The 20,850-nt window shown below is 46.5% G+C and overlaps 1 protein-coding gene and 1 long non-coding RNA gene across 2 annotated transcripts; one reads left to right on the forward strand and one right to left on the reverse strand.

The window, feature by feature from the left end:
- Positions 1-4,211: 4,211 nt before the first annotated feature.
- On the reverse strand, positions 4,212-10,932 carry LOC103112639 (NADH-cytochrome b5 reductase 1). Its single transcript, XM_007522108.3, has 9 exons — positions 10,812-10,932; positions 10,395-10,544; positions 10,189-10,261; positions 9,642-9,748; positions 9,306-9,435; positions 8,501-8,584; positions 6,692-6,777; positions 5,443-5,542; positions 4,212-5,187 (listed from the first exon to the last, which is right to left on the reverse strand). The coding sequence occupies exons 1-9, from the start codon at positions 10,824-10,826 to the stop codon at positions 5,015-5,017; spliced, it is 918 nt and encodes a 305-aa protein (XP_007522170.1). The 5' UTR covers positions 10,827-10,932; the 3' UTR covers positions 4,212-5,014.
- On the forward strand, positions 10,473-20,564 carry LOC132534607 (uncharacterized). The gene is made up of 3 exons (XR_009546318.1): positions 10,473-10,610; positions 10,867-10,957; positions 20,349-20,564. It is a non-coding gene; the product is annotated as an uncharacterized LOC132534607 (long non-coding RNA).
- Positions 20,565-20,850: the final 286 nt, after the last annotated feature.

A 20,850-nucleotide genomic window follows, 5' to 3' on the forward strand; every position in this document is an offset into this window, starting at 1 on the left:
CACCTCCCTGGCATTCCTCCCGCGGCCCCAATCACTGGCCCGCTCCCCTGGGGCCCGCCCCCTGGAAAGGCCACGCCCAGACAGACACCGCCTCTCCGGCTCAGGGCCACGCCCCTCGCCCCGCAGGGAACCGCCCCTCATCAGAATATCCCCGCCCCTGGCCAGGGGCCCCGCCTTACCACCAGAGTCCCGCCAGCCCTCAGGCCCGGCTCTCTCTCCCGCAGGGCGCTCTCCCGGGCAGGCCCCTCCTCCCTTCGCAAGGACCCTAAGGCCTCCGAAGACATTGCGAAGAACCACACCCTTAAACCGTGGATTGGAGCGCACGACTGGGAAGAAATTTATGGGAATCTGACTGAACCCTGCGAAGGCGTGCCACATTTTCTACCGTGCACCTTGCCCTCTAGGCTGGGAACTTCCCCGCATCTCATCTGTTAGCAATGCCAGGCGTTTGATCTCCGGAAACACTTCTTAATTCTTTTTTATGCTGCCTGGCTCCTCCCTCCGCTCCACTGATACTTATGGAGCGCCTATCATGTGCCAGACGCTATGTCAGACTCTACCTTTGGCTCCTGTTATCCCTTGTCAGGAGCAGCAGAATTGTTTCGAACTGAATTGCTTGAGCGCTCTGCACCATCTCTGGCTCCCACGTTGCAGCCAGAGTGGTGGCGCCCAGAGTGCAGGTCTAGGAGAGTCTAGATGGCAGAGTCTGCTGCTGCCCCTTTTGAACCACAGGACACAAAGGATGACTTGCCCTACCAACTGTTTTCCCAGTTCTCCCAAGGATACAGCACAACTAGTGCTTTCCTAAACTAGAGAGAAGGCGATTTACCATTATATATGGATGTCTCAGAAATTTCCTCTCTTTGTCTTGGTTAAAATCATGGGCTGTGGAGTCAGACCCAGATGTCCATACCTGCCCAGCCTGTGAGCTTTAGCTCCTTCCTGTAATCCTTCCAAATGATGATGAATAACCTCCTCTCCAAATGGGTGAAAAAAAGCGCCCTTTCACTGTGTCTGGGTTAATTCTTAGTAAAATAACCCAGCAGGTGCTTAGGTGTCTCACGGCAAAAGGTAAGTGCTTCACTGGTGTTAGCTTGTCGCTGCTCTGAAATTACCATTTACTGCAGGACTGGGTTCAGGTTTCTTCAGCATGGCATTACAAGGACTAGCTATCCCCTTCCCCTTCCCGGGTTTCACCTTCCAGCATTTTTCCTCTGGCCTCATGGGCTCCAGGGAACTTCTCATTTTCCAGATGTTAACCACTGTCATTCTTCTGGGTTTTTACAAATGCTGATCCTCCTGTTAGGTGACACTTTCCTGTCATTCTCCACTGGAAGACCTAAAAAATTAGTTCTAGGCTTGACTTGAAATTGAGATAATGGTAGATCAGCACTTAGACCCTGGCAACCACTGACTTTTGGCAAATTTTTATCTTGTGAGAACTAAATTATAAAATCCCTGGGATCAGGTGGTGGCACACCTGGTTAGGAGTACACATTACAGTGTGCAAGGACACAGGTTCAAGCCCCTGATCCCCACCTACAGGGGGAAAGCTTCACAAGTGGTGAAGTAAGACTGCAGGTGTCTCTGCCTCTTTCTCTCTTTCCCCTCCCCTTCTCAATTTCTCTCTGTCACTATCCAATAATAAATCAATAAACATATATTTAAAAAACAAATAAAAGTCTGTAGCACAGCACTTGGTATATGGCAGTCAACTAAAACAATATTTGTTCTTTTTTTTTTTTTTTGTCCTCTGAATCTTTCCCAATCCCCATGCACCTTGAATGTGTTTTTGCTGTATTAGTAACTGAACTATGTTACAGCTATTTATCAACTATCTTTTGGAATTCTTTAGGGGCCTAAAATTGCTTTTTTTTATAAATGTATTTTTGACTTTTAAAAAATTTTATTAGTAGTACCATCTTTATTTATTTATTGGATAGAGACAGCTAGAAATCAAGAGGGAATGGGGAGACAGAGAGGGAGAGAGACACCTGCAGCCCTGCTTCAGCACTTGTGAAGCTTTCCCCCTGCAGGTGGGGACTGGGGGCTTGAACCTGGGTCCTTGTGCACTATAACGTGGGCGCTCAACCAGGTGCACCACCACCCAGCCCCCTTGCTTTTTTTTTTTTTAAAGAAAGATTTAGGGTGGGTAGATAGCATAATGGTTATTCAGAGAGACTCTCCTGCCTGAGGCTCCAAAGTCCCAGATTCAATCCCCTGTACCCCATAAACCTGAGCTGAGAAGTGCTCTGTTAAAATAAATAAATAAATAAATAAATAAATAAATTTATTCATAAGAGAGTAAGAGAAAGGCTTAGCGAGACCAGAGTATCGCTCTCCTCAGGCATATGTGGTACCAGGGACCAGCCTGGGGGCTCATGCATGCAAGCTCTGTACTTTACCAGTGGACAACCTCCTAATTGCCTCCTGGTTGAGACTGTAACCTTGGAGCCTAGCACAGTACTTTGCACAGGGCCAGCTCTAAATACATGTCGTTGCATGTTAGATGGGTGAGGCAGGAAACCGTGCATGACAATTTCCATGTGGGAAATTATCTTGTTGAGGTACTTCACTGTCTGAACTCAACAATCCTTCTACCTAAGCACTAACCAGGTTCAATCCTGCTTAACTTTAGATCAAATGAGACAGGGGCACTGTCAAAGTGGTGTGACTACAGATTGAACCCAACAATGCTAAGCAAGACTGTCCTTTTCAGAGGCAAGATGGATGAGATTCTGTCTCACCATGTGCAACCCTAGATGATCAAGAAATGCTTGATGAGGGGCTGGGCAGTGGTGCACCCTACTGAGTGCACGTTACCATTATAAGAACCCAGGTTCAAGCCCCCATGCCTCACTTGTAGGGTGGGGAGGAACCCTCATGAGTGGTGAAACAGTGGTGCAGGCTTCTCTTTTTCTGTCTTCCCTTCCCCTCTCAATCTCTCTTCTTCTTCTAGCGTTTGCCCTTCTTCCATAGCCAGTCAACAGCGTCAGGTTGAGCCTGATGTAAAGTTTTGAGACCTCCTTTGAATTTGGAGAGGTGGCAGTCGTTGACTATGTGGGTCATAGTCTGTCTGTAGCCGCAGGGGCAGTTCGGGTCATCTCTCTATCCTAACAAATTAAAAAATATATGTGTATATATTAAGTTGGATAGGATCCCAAACAGCAGAACTCACTGGAACTCTGCCCTACAGAGAAGTGAATTCTAGTGGCACCACAAATCTTTCTTTCAGGGGCTGTAGGGAAAACAACACATAGTTCCAATATCAATTCTGTCTCTCGGAGCTGATATAGTGCTTTGTTCCAATGGGACTAACAAATAAGATCCAGAGAAAATGCCTTAGTCCTGTCCTGGAGTGGATCGGCCAGACTACCAGAGCAGAAAGAGAAGGGCAGTCAGGACAGATGGACTGGGGGAAGCACATTGTCCAGGCACCAGCAAGTATGGCTGGGGCTGGTGATATCAGGCTCCTTTTTTTAATTAAAAAAAAAAATTATGTCTTAAAGAGGCAAGTTCTCTTCCAAATAGAAAGACAATTCTTGGGATTATGGATCGACCTGTCAACACCCATGTTCAGTGGGGAAGCAATTACAGAAGCCAGACCTTCCACCTTCTGCATCCCACAATGACCTTGGGTCCATAATCCCAGAGGGTTAAAAACAGGAAAGTTATCAGGGGAGGGGATGAGATACAGAGTTCTGGTGGTGGGAACTGTGTGAAGTTGTACCCCTCTTATCCTATGGTTTAGTCAATGTTTCCTTTTTATAAATAAAAAATTAAATAATAAAAAGATAGGGATATACATTAAAAAAAAGAAGACAATTCTTTGCATTTTTTCTGAAAGGTGCCATGCAGGCAGAACTGGGAGAAAGGCCAAGAGAAGGAGGAAGAGGAAGAGTGTCCAAGCTCCGGGAGAGGTAGTTGGGCTCATAAAGTGTGTGTTCTGCTCCCCCCCCCCCCACACACACACCCAGTGTGTTCTGCTTCCCCCAGCTTAGAAGTCTCCAGGGAGAAGCTGAACTTCTGACTCTGCTGAGACAGCTGCTAAGATCATCACTGAGTCTGGTGGCAGCTCACGTTTCAGCACAGGATACACATTTGCTGAAAGAATCTTTGGGAGACCCAGGAGAAATTTTGATTACCTTTCACCCAAGGTAGTCAGGGACAAAAATCCTTGAGGAAAAAAAAAATCCTTGGGAACAAGAACCTCTGACACAAGCCCTTTTTTATTTGCATAGTCGACATTCCAGGCACAAGCAACAGTCTTAGACTCTGGGGAGCCTTTTCCTCCAGCCTGGTCAAGGGCAGAGAGAGGCAGACACCCAGGTACATATTTCAGATTCCTTTCTCTGTTCTGAAGACAGTATTCCTTGTGTGCAATCTCTATAAGGCATCTTTTGTGAGTCTGCTCTGCATGTGCTCACACACAGAGTCTGCTGTAGGCTAAGTCCCAGATACGAAGCAAAACCCATTGTACACATAGTTTTTTCCTCACAGGCACAAAGAGTGTGGCACTGTCAAAGAACTAGCCAGTCTTGGGACAAATATACACGTTCCTTCCTTCTCTTCCTCTCTCTTTCCTTTCTGTTTTCTTTCTTTCTCTGAGCTAGAGATGGGTAGAAATGCAGAGAGAGAGAGAAGTGAGAGTGAAAGGGGAGTACAGCACTGATTCTTTCTTTAGTATGTGTGTGGGGTGGGAGGGTCAAGCTCATACCTGAGTCACACACATGGCACAGCAGCATACTATCCAAGTGAGCTATTTCTCTGGCCAGCTTCTCTCTTTCTGACCCACAGAAGAGGCTGTTCCATGGGCCTTCCCTGGGCCTTTTATCACAAGGAAACATAGGGGGCCTCTCAGAGGGACTCAGTCTTGGCTCACTTCCATATCTGCAAGGATGGACCACCTAGATTTTAGTTCCAGGGTAGGACAAAAAAAATGGCAGGGAAGGAAGGCTTTTTTAGTATCTGGGTGACAGATGCAGGGAACGGGACTGGGGAAACTGGGGGAGGCTCAGTAGGTGAACCGCATCTTTTGTGAGTAGCCGAGTTTGTCCAGAGAGGGGTGGCAGGCCAGCTGCACCATGGGAGGTGGTCCACACAGCAGCAGCAGCACATCATCCCCCGGAGCAGGCAGGTGCTCCCGGATCATGTCAGCAGTCACAAAGCCTTTGCTGTAGGCCCAATCTGCCGGAGAGGAGAGAAGAGAGAAATGACGCTCTAGACGCCTGCCGGCAGGGGGCGCAGAGCGGCGGTAGGAAGGGCCTGCAATCAAACTGCAGCAGCAGCCCCATGGGTAGACTCCAGTTGCAGTGGAGGGAAGGGTCTGGCAGGCGATCAGATGGGGAAGTCTGTCAGGAAAGGCTGGATTCACTGAAACTAAAACTCAAGAGAGAAAGGAGCAAGGCCCTGGGCTGGAGGGTCCAGATCTGGGGTAGGTACCTTCCGGGGGATGATCCAGAGTGAACCAGAGCTTCAAGCGATTGGGATATTGGACCTGCAGCTCCTCCAAGTCCTCCCGGAGGATTATGTCCTTTTCAGTCTGAAAGGAAAATGAACAGAGGAAGCAGAGATTCTAGCAAACAGCTCAGGCCCACATAAGAAGCACAAACGGGCCAGGCGGTGGCGCATCTAGTGAAGCACGCACATTACAGTGCGCAGGGAAGGCCCTTCTTCCCACCTGCAGGGGGAAAGCTTCACAAGTGGTGAAGCAGTATGGCAGGTGTCTCTTTGTCTCTCTCCCTCTCTATCTCCCCCTCCCCTCGCAATATCTCTGTCTCTACCAATAATAAATAAATAGATTTTTTTTTAAAAAAAGCATAAACATACTTCTCTGTTTTCCAAATAGGCAAGGGCAAAAAATGATAAAGTTTCAGGGACTAAGCAAGACTTTGAGGAAGTAGAAGGAAATAGCCTTTGTTTAAGCAGCATGAGGGATAAAGATGGAATACTGGGGGCTGGGTGCACCAGGTTAAGCACACATAGTATGAAGCACAAGGACCTGCACAAGGATCCCGGTTCCAGCCTCCCCACCTTCAGGGGTGTCACATAATTCATAGTGCTAGCAATGAGCCCTGAAGGCAAAAAAAAAATGGAGGGGGCCGGGCGGTAGCACAGCAGGTTAAGTGCACGTGGCATGAAGCGCAAGGACTGGTGTAAGGATCCCGGTTCAAGCCCCCTTCAAGGTGGTGTAAGGATCCCAGTTCAAGCCCTCTTCACAGGTGGTGAAGCAGGTCTGCATCTTTCTCTTCCCCTCTCTCCATTTCTCTCTGTCCTATCCAACAATGATGAGATCAATAACAACAACAATAATAAAAACAACAAGGGCAACAAAAGGGAAAATAAAAAATATATATATATAAAATAAAATAAAAGTTAAAAAAAAAGAAAGTTAAAAAAAATGGAATAGTTAACCAAAGAGATGCAAGTGTCTCTACTGAGGGCTAAACTCCTTAAATGTTTTCTTCTTTCCTTGGGTGTCAGGGAAGGAATGTGGACCAATGTTCTGCCCTCCATGTGAAGTCTCTCAAACTTACATAAGAACAAACCAATACTGCCAAAAGTGGTGCCATCTCTCTCTCTCTCTCTCTGCAGTCAAATGCTCTGCCCCTGAGCTACACCCCCTTGAGGTGCCACATCTCTCAACCCTACCCACACAGCAGCCTTGAAGGACAGAGAAGAGTGCACAAACCTGGTTGGCAAAAAGCAGGAAGCACTGGGTTGAATCTTCTCTGTCTTTCAGAATGGCCCGGATCAGCTGTAGCATGGGGGTGATTCCTATATGAAGATATCCCACAGTGAGATGTGGCAGCCACAGCCTACCCCCTGCCCCAACTCTTCGGCTAGCCAACCCTTTCTTTTAAAATTTACTTACTTATTTTGGATAGAGACAGAGAAATTGAGAGGGAAGGGGAAGACAGAGAGGGAGAGAGACGCCTGTAGCCTTGCTACATGTGGCTCATGAAGCCTTCCCCTGGAAATGGGGGCCTGAAGCTTAAACCTGGGTCCTGGCAAATTGTAACCTGTGATCTCAACCAGGTGTGCCACCAACCAGCTCCCTCCAGCCAACCCTTTCTTCATTTAGTGACTGTTTGCTTGCCACCAGGATTATCACCAGAGCGCAGTGCCTATACAGCTCTACCATTTCTGGTGACTTTTTTTTTTTTTTAAAATAAAGGATGAGAGACAGAAAGATGGTGACAAATAGAGAGATACCTGTAGCGCCCTGTAGCACTGCTCCACCACTTGTGAAGTTTTCCCCCTTGAAGGTGGGAACTGGGGATTTGAACCAGGGTCTTCATGCATGGTGATGTATGCCACCACCCAACCCCTTTGTTGTTTTGTTATTTAAAAGAAAATCCAATTCCTCTAATTTCCTACCATGTATTCTTCAACACCTACATCTCTTGATACTCCCCAACCCTGCAATTCTCTAAAACTCTTGAATTGGACATGCTCTACAAGTTCTCATGGTTGAATTCCTGCTAAGGAACCAATGTGAGACAGCCTCTGAAAGTTCTTGGAGGCTAGGATGCATGTCATAGGTCAGTACCTGACTATTCAATGATGATGGTTCTGGAACACTGGGCATTCAGGTTAAGTGCATATGCTTTGGAACTGGGCAGACCTGGATACTAACCCTGTCTCTGGGCATACCAATAACCCCGAGAAAGCTCTAGATCTCTCTGAACCTCTCTTTTCTCTGCTTTAAAGGGGGCAAGGCTGGTTACCTGCTTCATGGTTCATATATAAAAGTGACCAGTATAGTATTTTATATACAGAAGCACCCAAAGTGTGTTTTCTTTCTTCTCAACTAGCCTCTTCTTTGCTTTTCTCTATTCTCATAAAAAAAAAAAGTATTAGATCCAATCAATTTGAGGTCCTGGTTTATTTCTCACTCTAATCATCATCATCATCATCATCATCATCTTTGAGTGATCCAGGAAGTGGTGCAGTGAGTAAAACAGTAGAGTCTTGGGGCTACGTGCACCTGGTTAAGTGCACACGTTTAGTGCACAAGGACCCAGGTTCAAGCCCCTGGTCCCCACCTGCAGGGGGAAAGCTTCAAGAGTGGTGAAGCAAGGCTGCAGGTCTCTCTCTCTCTCTCTCTCTATTTCCTCTTCCCCTTTCTAATTTCTCTGTCTATCCAATACTAATAATACTAATGCTACCACTACTAAGCAGTAGCCTCTCAAGCATCGTATCTAGAGTTCAGTCCCCAGTGGCTCATGCACCAGAGTGATGCTTTAGACCTCTTTCTCTCTCTTTCTCCTCCTATCTCTCACATTAATAACTTAAAATATTTTTTTGTTTGTTTCTACTTGATTTTATGATTTTGCTTTTCAGATATTGGGGAGCTCTAGTCATTGGTATGACTCTCTCAACTAACAGCTTAGCTACAATTGCCCAGCCTTTGGGGGAGCACTGGAAGTTTTCAGGGTAACAACAGCAGTGTTACTGACAATGGGGGGTGGAGAATGGCCCCTCAAGTGACATACACCTGTTCCGCCAGCAATCATTCCCAGTTTCTTTGCCTTTCGGGATTCTGGGGGAGACTTCTTGTTGGGCTGGATGCTAAAATTTCCTGAGAAGTTGAGCAAAGAGAGGTGTGGAAAAGCAAAGTTAATACAGCAAACTTAGAAAACGAATGCAGAGGATGGGGGTATAGCATAATGGTTATGCAAAGAGACTTTTGTGCCTGAGGCTCTCAAGTCCCAGGTTCAATCCCCCACACTGCCATAAGCCAGAGCTGAGCAGTACTCTGGTAAAAAAAAAAAATGCAGCATGAAAAGCATGTCCCAGGTCAGTGGAACAACAGCTATGAAATTTGATCCTGCGGCTGGGGTGGAGGTTTGAGAAGAGCCAGCCCTGACAATAATACACTTGAGGGACAATGGGGCCAGGGCTATCTGTCCTGTATTATTAACTACCTGCCAGCCTATGGCCACACAGGCTTAGTACAAGCCAGCAAGTGCCATGGAGTGCTCTGGAGGCTTGCAAATGCACCCAGCTGGTCTACAGAGAGGGCTGATAGCTGGTCCTGGCTCCATCTAGTAAAGCCCACTGGAGAGATGATCTTTGAGGAGTGAGGCATGTTTGCTTTAGTCATCTCTCTCTCTCTGGTGAGTTCAAATTATCAGTGATATGCTTACAGAGTGAGAAGCTCTGCCCCCCCACCCCCAAACACACACACACACACACACACACACACACACACACACACACACACACACACACACCCAGCCACCGTGTGCTACCTAGAGAAGTGGAGAACAGGTTGTGGGAGAAGAGAGTCCACTCATTACCTTTCCCGTTATAAGTGAGCAGCCCACTTGGCCCCCGAAACTCCACCACATCCCCAATCTTCAGGCCATCCAGGTACTGAGACATCTTCCCCCCCTCAGGGAATTTGGGGTGCACACCTTTAAGGTAGACCTGAGAAGACAGAATGAGACGATCTCTTTGGAATGTCATTGGTGGCTGAGCCCCATGCTGACTGAACCTTCCTTCCAGGTAGCTAACACAGGGACCACACATGGGCTCCCTCCCCTCCAGCCCTCAGATTTTCTTGTTTCCCAAACCAAGCACCTCCTATTGCAGGGTAAGGGACTCCTGAGCTTCCTTCCTGCCCGGCCCCTTACTTTGATGACCAGGTCCACATAGCCTTGATGTTCATCGCTGGTGACAGGGGTGTATGGCCTGATGACCAGGCTGCCATCAATCCGGGCAGAGAGGTAGACATGTTTGCCTGGGGACATGCAGAGGGCTGTCATTGCCTCAGGGAGCTGGCAGATGGTGAGGCGTCCTCCGCCTCAGCCACAGGGGCTCCCTCCCAAGCTCCTCCCCCTCCCCCCCCACCCCCATCGGAGCTCCTAGCAATTCCTGCCAAGATTTTAGCTTGGGCAGGGCAGTGTGTCCAGGCTTAGAGTAACCAGGAAGAAGGAGTGCTGCATCAGAGAGAGGTCTGAGGAAATTGTGCAGGAAGAAGGGGAGACTCGCTTGAGTGTGATAGATGTCTGGAACACAGAGGCCACTGCTCTCAGGGGTCCCGAAGTCCCCCCCATCCCCAGCCTGCAAAAGCCAGGGAAGAGGAGGGGAATGGGGAGTGGAGGCGATAGATTGAAGCAGGAGTTGCCCCGCCCTCCAGGGGACACCTTGCCTCTCCCAAGCCCCCCTACACATCCTTACCTACAGGCAGCCCCAGAATGTGGTGGGCGCTGGGCAGGGCAAAGCGGAACCTCCTGGTGTTGTGACTCACAGTCTGGACGGCGGAGGACACAGTGTCTCAGCGGGCGGATTTACTGCTGCCCAGCCCTCGTCCCCCACCCCCCCCCCCGCACACCCCCGTGTCCAGTGGACGCTGTCCGCTCCGTCCCCGGCCCTCCGCTGCTCACCGTCTTGTCCACCAGCCACAGCAGGTACTTCTCATTAGGGTCTTGGAGAGTGACTTGCGGTCGGCGGGACCTCCGCACCCAGTAGGAGCCCAGGGCCAGGCCGAGCAGGGTCAGCAGCCCCACCCCCAGGGAGGCCAGCAAGATGGTGCTCTGTGGGTAGAGGAGGCAGCGTGACCACCAGCCCGGGGGAGCGCCGGGGGCTCAGCCCCCCAGCAGGTGCGGCCTGGCCCTGGGGAGCCCGCCGAAGCCGGAGGGTCAGGGCCAGCGGGCAGCCGGGGCAGGTCCAGGGCGGTGTCCCGGGGGACCCAGCGTCCAGGGCGGGGCGGGGCGGGGCGGGAGCCCCAGGCCGGGAGCTGAGCGCCCACAGCCAGGTGGGGGGGAATTCCCTGGAGCAGGATCTAGGGGCGAAGGGCTCACCGACTGGAAGCCCATGACCCAGCGGCGTGTCCTGCTCCTCCTGGCCCTCTGACAGATCCCACAATGCGCCGCGGGCTTCGGGAGGCCGGCAGAGACGCCCTGCGCCCCACCCACCAGCAGGGTGCCCACCCTCCCCTCACCCAACGGTAAGATCGCAGCTCCTGCCGCAGGGACCAGCTGAGCCCCACACAGGAAGGGAGACTAGAGGCAGCCTGTAGGGTGGAGTAGGCTCATGTTAAGTAGAAAGGTCGCGGGCTACCTTGGTCTAGACTCAAACCAGAGCGGAAGGGTTTGGAATTAGCCATCATGAGGCTACCTTACTATTTATTTATTAGTGCATTTGTGAATTAATTAATTTATTAAGTATTTCATTTATTTGTTAATGAGAGGACCAGAGCATCACTCCAGCACATGGGATGCCCAGGGTTGAAATCGGGATGTCATGCTTGAGAGTCTTTATCCACTCTTAAAAAAAAAAAAAATTGAGAGTCGGGCAGTAACGCAGCAGGTTAAGCGCAGGTGGCGCAAAGCCCTAGGACTGGCGTAAAAATCCCGGTTCGAGCCCTGGCTCCCTACCTGCAGGGGAGTCGCTTCACAAGTCTTGAAGCAGGTCCGCAGGTGTCTCTCTTTCTCTCCCCCTCTCTGTCTTCTCCTCTTCTCTCCATTTATCTCTGTCATATCCAGCAACAACATCAATAACGACAATAACTACAACAGTAAAACAAGGGCAACAAAAGGGAATAAACAAATATTTAAAAGAATCACACTTGTTTGTGATGTAAAAAAGTATTATTGGATATAGACAGAGAGAAATTGAGAGGGAAGGGAGAGACAGAGAAGGAAAGAGACGAGAGATACCAGCAGCCCTGCTTTACCACTCATGTAGCTTTCCTCCTACAGGACCAGGGGCTTGAACCTGGGGCCTTGTTCATTGTAATGTGTGCACTTAACCAAGTGTGCCACTACCTAGGCCCAGAGTTTTTATCCACAGTACTCCCATCCATTTATTTACTTGCTCTAAAGATTTGTTTATTTGTTTATTTATTTATTTATGAAAGCAAGAGGGGGAGAACCAGAGCATCACTCTGATTTATTTTCTGCTAGGGATGGACCTCAGATCTCATATTTCCAAGTCCAAAACTTTATCCACTGCATCATCTCCTGAGCCACTGTTGCCTTAGTCTCTCTCTCTCTTATCTATTTATTGGTAGAAGCATATTGAGAGGGAAGGGATAAGATAGGGAGAGAGAGAGATCTGCAACACTGCTTCACCACTTATGATACTTCCCCTCTGCAGGTGGGGGCCAGAGGCTTGAACCTTGACCCTTGAGCACTATAACATATGCACTTGTAGGGTGTGACACTACCCCTCCAACTTAGTTTTTCATATATATATATATATATATATATATATACATATACATATATACATGTATATTGTTTATTCCCTCTTGTTGCCCTTGTTTTATTGTTGTAGTTATTATTCTTATTGTTATTGATGTTGTTGGAAAGGACAGAGAGAAATTGAGAGAGAATGGGAAGACAGAAAGGGGGAGAGAAAGATAGACACCTGCAGACCTGCTTCATCACCTGTAAAGCAACTTCCCTGTAGGTGGGGAGCTGTGGGCTCGAACTGGGATCTTTACTCCGGTCCTTGCGCTTTGTGCCACATGCGCTTAACCCACTGCGCTACTCTCTGACTTCCTCCACCTTAGTTTTTCAACAGGCTGAGTTGGAATCAGAGAATTGAACAACCTGGCAGAATCCCCAGGTGGAGGAGTACAAGGCACAGTCATTTCCTGGGCCCTTCTTGACTGCTTTTGTTCATCAGATCCACCTGGGCACGGGTGGGGGGGGGTCCCTTTGGGTTCGAGTTAAGCTGCTTGTCCTGACCAGCTGCTATAATAACCAGAATATAACACCAGTGCTCAGTTAAGATTTGGGGCCTAAGCTCTGTTGGCAGCACAGCTAGAGCTAGATGAGTCAGAAATAGACACTGAGAGACACTAGATGGTAAATGTCTGGCTGGCTTTCTCTGGTTTGCTTTCTTAACGTCAATAGCCAAATACAACTGGCATTTGCTTTCCACCGCACATGGGTGGATGAGAGCCGGTTCTCAGCTCCGTTCACTAATACCTGCAAGCCAGAAGAACACTGGAGCCCTAGCTTTCCATGAGATTGGTTTTCCTTTACTTCCAGGCCAGCTAAAACTATTCCTCTGAAGAGTCTCTGAAAATTAAGCCCCTGAATATGCTTATAATATGTGCTTATAACATGATTATGTTATGTTATGATTATGTTATGATTATAGTGTATTTGTAAGAAGGCCCCAGAAGGGTGCTTGTTAGAAATCCTGGTGATTCCAAGAATATCTCTGCCCCCCACAGCTACAGGGGTAGAAGGCTTCTGGCGGGAAGGCCAGAGCTGGGTGGCGCCAACATAGACCTAAGAGAGGAACCAAACGCATATTACTAAGTCACGGTGATGGGCAGGGGTAGATAGTATAATGGTTATGCAAAGAGACTCTCGTGCCTGAGACTCTGAAGTCCCAGGTTCAATCCTCTGCACCACCATAAATCAGAGCTGCTCAGTGCTCCCATAAAAAACAAACAAACAAACACTAAGTCACAGTGACAGAGAATAGAAAAATTGAAAATAAATGAAAACAGAGTCGGGTGGTGGCACAGTGGGTTAAGCGCAGGTGGCGCCAAGTGCAAGGACCAGTGTAAGGATCCCAGTTCAAGCCCCCAGCTCCCCACCTGCAGGGGAGTCATTTCACAGGTGGTGAAGCAGGTCTGCAGGTGTCTATCTTTCTCTCCCCCTCTGTCTTCCCCTCCTCTCTTCATTTCTCTCTGTCCTATCCAACAACAACGACATCAATAACCACAACAATGTTAAACAATGGCAACAAAAAGGAAAATAACTAAATAAAATTTATAAAAAAAATGAAAACAAAAAATTGAGATGAAGAAAGTCAGACTGAACTTCACTGAGTAAGCAGTAGATAAGTAGAGCAGAATGCCAGAAAATAAAATGCCCTGTATGGAAAAGAGAATGTCAAGGCAAAGAAAGAGTTAACTAACCAAACTGTAAGAAGGAGAGAAGCCCCATATAACAGGAGACCATGAAAAAGATACCTCCCCACCCCCAGTGGTGTATCTTATGCTGAGGCTAGACTTTCCCAGACACAGCTATACAGGAAAAGATAACAGTAGCCAGAATAGTAACTAAGGCAACCAGACCTTAAGCAGTAGGTACAAGTTCCACCCCCTTTACCTTGCAGCCTCTGCTTCTGTGGTGACACTTTCTGCTCTCAGCCTGCACCCCCTACATAAGTTTGTACCATCCCTTTGTTCAGGGCTGTGAGTTATCAGAGTGAGCTGGACTTCTCTTCTGCAAGTATAAACTCCTTTCTCCCCCACCCACCTTGGCTCAAATCTTCTGATTTCTAGCAGAAGTCCCAAACACCTTAAACCGGAGTAAACTTCTTTCTGAATTTTTGGAGCATCCTGTATCATGCCTTGAAGGAAGTCACGGTGTGCCAACATGGATAGAGTGTGGATGGGTAGGGAGAGTTGGAGAGGAAGTGGAGTGGGGTGGGGGGGACACTTCTTTTCTGCTCTGAGAACCCAGGGTTACTTTGACAGCCCCTCTGCTAGCTTAGCTAAGAAACCACACTGCTGATCTTTTGTCACTGTCCAGCTCTATTTCAAAGGTTCTAGACTGTTTCCCTTTGTTGAAGAGAAAATTTGGCAAGAGACTGAAGTACAGAAATAGGGAAAAGCAGAACTTCCACTCTGATCTCTGTGAGTGTGTTTCCAAAAGCCTGTGGTGACACTTCAACTGGCATGACTACAACGCCATGGCACAGGATGTCTGTGATTGGCTTGTTCTGGGCGACTTGACTGTAGAGACTCAGTAACTCTTTCTTCCTAAAAACAACTTTTGGAGTGTTGGACAGAGTTTGCTGCCCTGAGTTGGAGAATAAATTAAGTGATGAACCTGTTTTCTGTGACTTTGATAAATTTCTTGGAATTTTAGACAGTCATGTCATCTGTGAACAGGACCTGGTCCATATCTAGGTGTTCTCTTCTATGTTTCTTAAAAGGACGTTGAGGGGAGCAGGTGGTGGTGTACCTGGTAGAGCACACAAGGACACAGGTTCAGTCCCATGTCTCCACCAGCAAGGGGGAGGCTTCACAAGTAGTGATGTGCTGCGGATATCTCTGTATCTCCTCCTCCCTCTCAGTTTTCTGTCTCTAGCAAAACCGACTCCCTCTCTCTCTCTCTCTCTCTCTGAGTGTTGCTTTTCTGCCTCTGATAACTCACCCCCATTATATAGTCTAACTATGCATTGCATTTCTTAGCACTGCTGCACTGATTTTGTCTGATCCATTCTGTAATCAATTATTATCTCCTTTACTATAAAAAGTAAGGACTGGTGTCCTTAGACCCTCAAATACGAGATCCTGTGTTAAGTCCCCGGTAATGAATGTGAGAGAGTGATGCTTTGGTTCTCTCTCCCTCTCTTTCTCATTTAAAATTTAGTAACAATATATATTTTTAAATATTTTATTTATGTATTAATGAGAAAGATAGGAGGAGAGAGAGAGAGAGAAAGAGCCAGACATCACTTTGGTACATGTGCTGCTGGGGACTGAACTCAGGACCTCATGCTTGAGAGTCCAGTGCTTTATCCACTGTGCCATCTCCCAGACCACGTAACAATATATATATGTATTTGCCTCCAAGGTTACAGCTGGAGCTTGGTGTCTGCAGCATGAATCCATTGCTCCTGGAGACTATCCTCCCCTTTTTTTTGTTGCCCTTGTTTTATCATTGTTGTGGTTATTATTATTGTTGTTGTTATTGATGTCATTGTTATTGGATAGGACAGAGAGAAATGGAGAGAGGAGGGGAAGACAGAGACAGGGAGAGATAGGCACCTGCAGACCTGCTTCACTGCTAGTGAATCGACCCTCTTGAAGGTGGGGGAACCGGGGGCTTGAACTGTTCCTTGTGCTTCGTGCCACATGTGCTTAACCTGCTGCGCTACCACCCAACCCCCATAACAATATATATTTTTAAAGTAGGGACTGACACTTTTTAGCATTTCATACAATCTTTTTATGTATAGGGGCTCAATCAGTATTTGGGGATAATACTGTTCTATTTTCACAGGTAGCACAAGAAAGGAAAATTATTTCTTCTGGGCTGGGGAGATAACATAGTGGTTATGCAAAAGATTTTCATGCTGGAGTCTCTGAGGTCCCATAGTTAATCACTGGCACCTATGAGACAGAGCTTAGCAGTGCTCTGGTTAAAAATAATAAATATATAAAATAAATACATTGTTCAGTTGCTTATTTTACTTTATTTACTTATTTAATAGAGAGGGAGAGAACCAAAACATCACTTTGGCACATGTGCTGCTGGGGATTAAACTCGAATTTCATGCTTGAGAGTTCAGTGTTTTATCCACCGTACCACCTCCCAGCTATTCTTGCTTTTTTCCTTTTTATTTTATTGGCTAGAGACAGAGAGAAACTGAGAGGGGAAAGAGAGATTGAGAGGGAGATAAAAAGAGAGACACCTGCAGCACTACACCACTTGTGACACTATTCCATTGCTTGTGGGGACGGGGACTCAAGTGAGGTCCTTATGTGCACTCAACCCGCTGGACCACTGCCCAGCCCCTGTCTTCCTTGTTTATTTTTATTTATTTTTTGCCTTCAGGGTTATTGCTGAGACTTGGTGCCTGCACTACAAATCCACTGCTCCTGGAGGCCATTTTTCCCATTTTGTTATCCTTGTGTGTTATTATTATTATTGTTGTTGTTGTCATTGCTGCTGCTATTGTTGGATAGGACAGAAAGAAATGGAGAGAGGAGGGGAGACAGAGAGGGGGAGAGAAAGGTAGACACCTACAGACCTACTTTACCACCTGTGAAGTGACCCCCTTGCAGGTGGGGAGTGGGGGGGGGAGGGCTCAAACCAGGATCCTTGTGCGGGTCCTAGCACTTCGCTCCATGAGAGCTTAACCTGCTGTGCTACCACCTGACCTCTTTCTTGCTTTTTTTTTTTTTTTTCTCCAGGATTATTGCTGGGCTCGGTGCCTGCACCATGAATCCACCACTCCTGGAGGCCATTTTTCCCCCTTTTGTTGCCCTTGTTGTTGTAGCCTCGTTGTGGTTATTATTATTATTACCATTGTTGATGTTGTTCATTGTTAGATAGGACAGAGAGAAATGGAGAGAGGAGGGGAAGAAAGAGAGGGGGAGAGAAAGATAGACACCTGCAGACCTGCTTCACCGCCTGTGAAGTGACTCCCCTGCAAGTGGGGAGCTGGGGGCTCAAACCGGGATCCTTACGCTGGTCCTTGCGCTTTGTGCCACGTGCGCTTAACCCACTGCGCCACTACCCGACCCCCTCTTGCTTGTTTTTTAAAGTGGCACCTAGGCTGAAACCCAGGGTCTTATGCATGTAAGACGCACACTGTCATACTACCCTGACCCCTCAGTAATTATGAATATAGATGTTAAGTAAATTACCTAAACTAGACATTAGCAAATACATTCAAATTTTTTTTTTTTTTTTGCTCCTAGAGGCTGTTTTTCCCACCATACCAGGCTGTCTGTCTGTCTGTCTCTCTCTCTACATTCAACATTTATTAAAAATAAATGATAGGTTTGTTCTGGGTTTGTTTCAGAAGTGTAAGGATGTTTCATCATATATATCAAACTTTCCACATTAATAGATTAGAGGAGAATGTGTTCATCACATAATTTGAAAAAAAACTGTAACTCTTGGGATAGGAGTAGATAAGAACTTCCTTAGCTTAATAACAGTTATGTATCAAAATTTTACTTCCAAGCATTATATTTTAGATACATTTTGATTAATTAGGAACAAACTTCGACTATCTGTAATTGAAGGACTGGACAGCGATGCACCTGGTTGCGCGCACACATTACCATGTACAAGGACCTGGTTCAAACCTTTACTCCCCATCTGTAAGGGGAAGCTTCATGAGTAGTGAAGCATGTCTGCAGGTGTCTTTCCTTCTCTCCTTTCTACCTCCCTTCCCCTCTCAATTTCTCTCTGTCCTATCAGATGAAAGAAAGAGAAAGTCTTAAAAAGAATCTCTGTAAGTGATGTCCATTTTTTAATAGGGTATTGGACATCACAGACTAGAAATCAACAACCTATTTCTTTTTGGAGTTAGATAGCATATACTTTAGGACTTCCCTGCAGGTGGGGAGCCCGGGGCTTGAACTGGGATCCTAACTGGTCCTTGCGCTTTGCACCACATGCGCTTAACCCACTGTGCTACCACCCGACTCCTATTTTAAAAATTGTATCCGGAATCTGACCATTCTTAACCACCTCCACTGCCATCATTCTGACCACTATGTTCTCCCTCCTTTTTTTGTTAATGTTTTTATTATTTTTATTTTACTGGATAGAGACAAAGAAGTTGAGACAGAAAGAGGAGATAGGGAGAGAGAAAGAAAGACAGCTGTAGCATTGCTTCACCTCTCATGAAACTTTCTACCTTCAGGTGGAAACTGGGGGCTTGAACCTGGACTTCTCCCTTGGTTCCATCAGAGTGGGAAATGACATCATTCCTCATGGGGAAAGCAAAGCTGCTGGTTTCAGTAGTTCACTGGATGACACAAGTGTGGGCTCTCTGGACTTTGTCCCCATTTACATAGGGTTCTGAATATTAATGGTACCTTATATAGGCAGTGTGGGCTATAACAATTCCCCTTACCTCATGATCCCATTGAAACACTTGGGTGTCCGTGGTGGGAAGAGTGGGTAGGGTGCTAGGGGTCTAAAGGATTAGGTCCAGGTGATGCTGATAACACAGGGGTTCTGTGCCACAGCTGAAAAGCCTCAGGAAGTTCCCAGTCTCATAAATGGATCACTAGCAAACTGCCCAACTCTTGTCCCAGAGGGAGGCATTATCTTTATTCTCCTGGTTTGGAAACAAATCTTCTCTGGGGAGGGAAGGAAGAACTAATTATTCTGCAAAATGGTCTGGAGACCGTGTCTCTACATCTCTCCAGAGAGTCACCGCTCAAAAAAACAAACCATTCCTTAAGTCAATAACCTGGTAATTATGCCTTTTGTGGACAAATACAGGGGGTGGCACACCTGGTTAAGCACACACATGACTGTGCAAAAGGACCCAGGTTTAAGCCCCTGGTTCCCAGGGAAAGTTTCACAAGTGGTGAAGCAGGGCTGCAGGTGTCTTACTGTCTTTTCTCTCTACCCCACCGCCTCAATTTCTCTCTGTCTTTATCCAATGATAAAAATTAAAAAAAAATCTTTCGTGTGATCTGGAGGAAGATACTCATTCTAACTCCTTTTTGCTTTTCCTTTATTTATTTTTTTAAATTTAAATTATTTTGTTGAGAAAGACAGAAGAAGGGAAAGAGAACCAGAGGATGACTCTGGTACATGTGCTCCTGGGGACTGAGCCTGGGACTTCTGAGTTTCAGGCTTGAAAGTCTTTTGTATAACTTCCACTACCCTATTTAACTTTTTAAAATGTTTTATTAGTCATTTAATATTGATTTACAAGATTGTAAGATAATAGGGATATAATTCCATACAGTCCCCACCACCAGAGTTCTGTGTCCCATCCCCTCTATTTGAAACTTCCCTATCGCTCTGGCAGTATGAACCAAAATTTTCTTTGGGGTGCAGAAGGTGGGAGTTCTGACTTCTGTAATTACTTGTCCGATAGACATGGGTATTGGCAGGTTGATCCAGACTCCTAGACCCCCACTCTGTTTAATTTTATATCCACATTGCTGAATCCAATAATAGGATATTAATCTTCATTAACCGAGCCTCAGGGAAGTGTTTGATTCAGCATCCTTGAGTGCACCTGGTTAAGGGCATACATTACAATGTGCAAAGACTCGGTTCAAGCTCCCAGTCCACACCCGCAGGGGAAAACTTCACAAGTGGTGAAACAGGGTTGACGGTCTCTCTCTCTCTCTCTTTTTTCCCCTTTCTCTCAATAAATAAATAAAAGTAATAATTAAAAATAAACTGTAAAATTTTGGTAAGGGAGATGGGTGGTGGCTCAACTGGTTGAGTGCATATATTACAATGTGCAAGGACCCGGATTCAAGTCCCCAGTGCCCACCTGCAGAGGGGAAGCTTCACAAGTGGTGAAGCAGTACTGAAGGTGCCTCTCTCTCCTTCTCTATCTCCCCTTTCTTGTCAATTTCTGGATGTCTCTACCCAATAAATAAAAGATAATTAAAAAAATTAAAAAAATTTTTGGTAAGGACATCCTATTAGAAAGCCTCCAGGTCTTCACACTCATAAGTATAGTAGTTTTTAAAATGTATCTTGGTAGATACATCTGTAGATAGGTTTGTCTGCACACATTTTATGTACCATGCCTTAAGTCAATAACTTATAATAAGTCAATAATATAATAAGTCAATAACTTAACTGATAATTCTGCCTTTTGTGGACAAAATAATTTTTTGAATCTATTCTCTCCTTATACAGTTTTGACAACTTCTGCTTTTAAGAAAAAAGACTTGGAGTTGGTGTATTGCACCAAAGTAAAGAACTCTGGAGTGGGAGGGGGAGATACAGGTCCTGGAAAAGGATGATAGTGGACCTAGTGGGGTCGTATTGTTATGTGGTAAACTGAGAAATGCTATGCATGTACAGACTATTGTATTTGCTGTAGAATGTAAAACATTAATTCCCCAATAAAGAAATAAAAAAACTCATTAAAAATAAACTATCCTTGCTCTTAGATTTCTTTTTCTCTTTTTTCTTTTTTCCCTATTGTAGCCCTTGTTTTAGTTGTTATTGTTGTCGTTGTTAGATAGGACAGAGAAAAATGGAGAGAGGAAGGGAAGACAGAGAGGGGGAGAGGAAGACACCTGCAGACCTGACTCACCACCTGTGAAATGACGCCCCTGCAGGTAGGGATCTGGGACTCGAACCAGGATCCTTACACCGGTCCCTGTGCTTCGCGCCACATGCACTTAACCTGCTG

The sequence above is a fragment of the Erinaceus europaeus genome, chromosome 19 (genome assembly GCF_950295315.1).
Source record: "Erinaceus europaeus chromosome 19, mEriEur2.1, whole genome shotgun sequence".
Taxonomy (NCBI): domain Eukaryota; kingdom Metazoa; phylum Chordata; class Mammalia; order Eulipotyphla; family Erinaceidae; genus Erinaceus; species Erinaceus europaeus.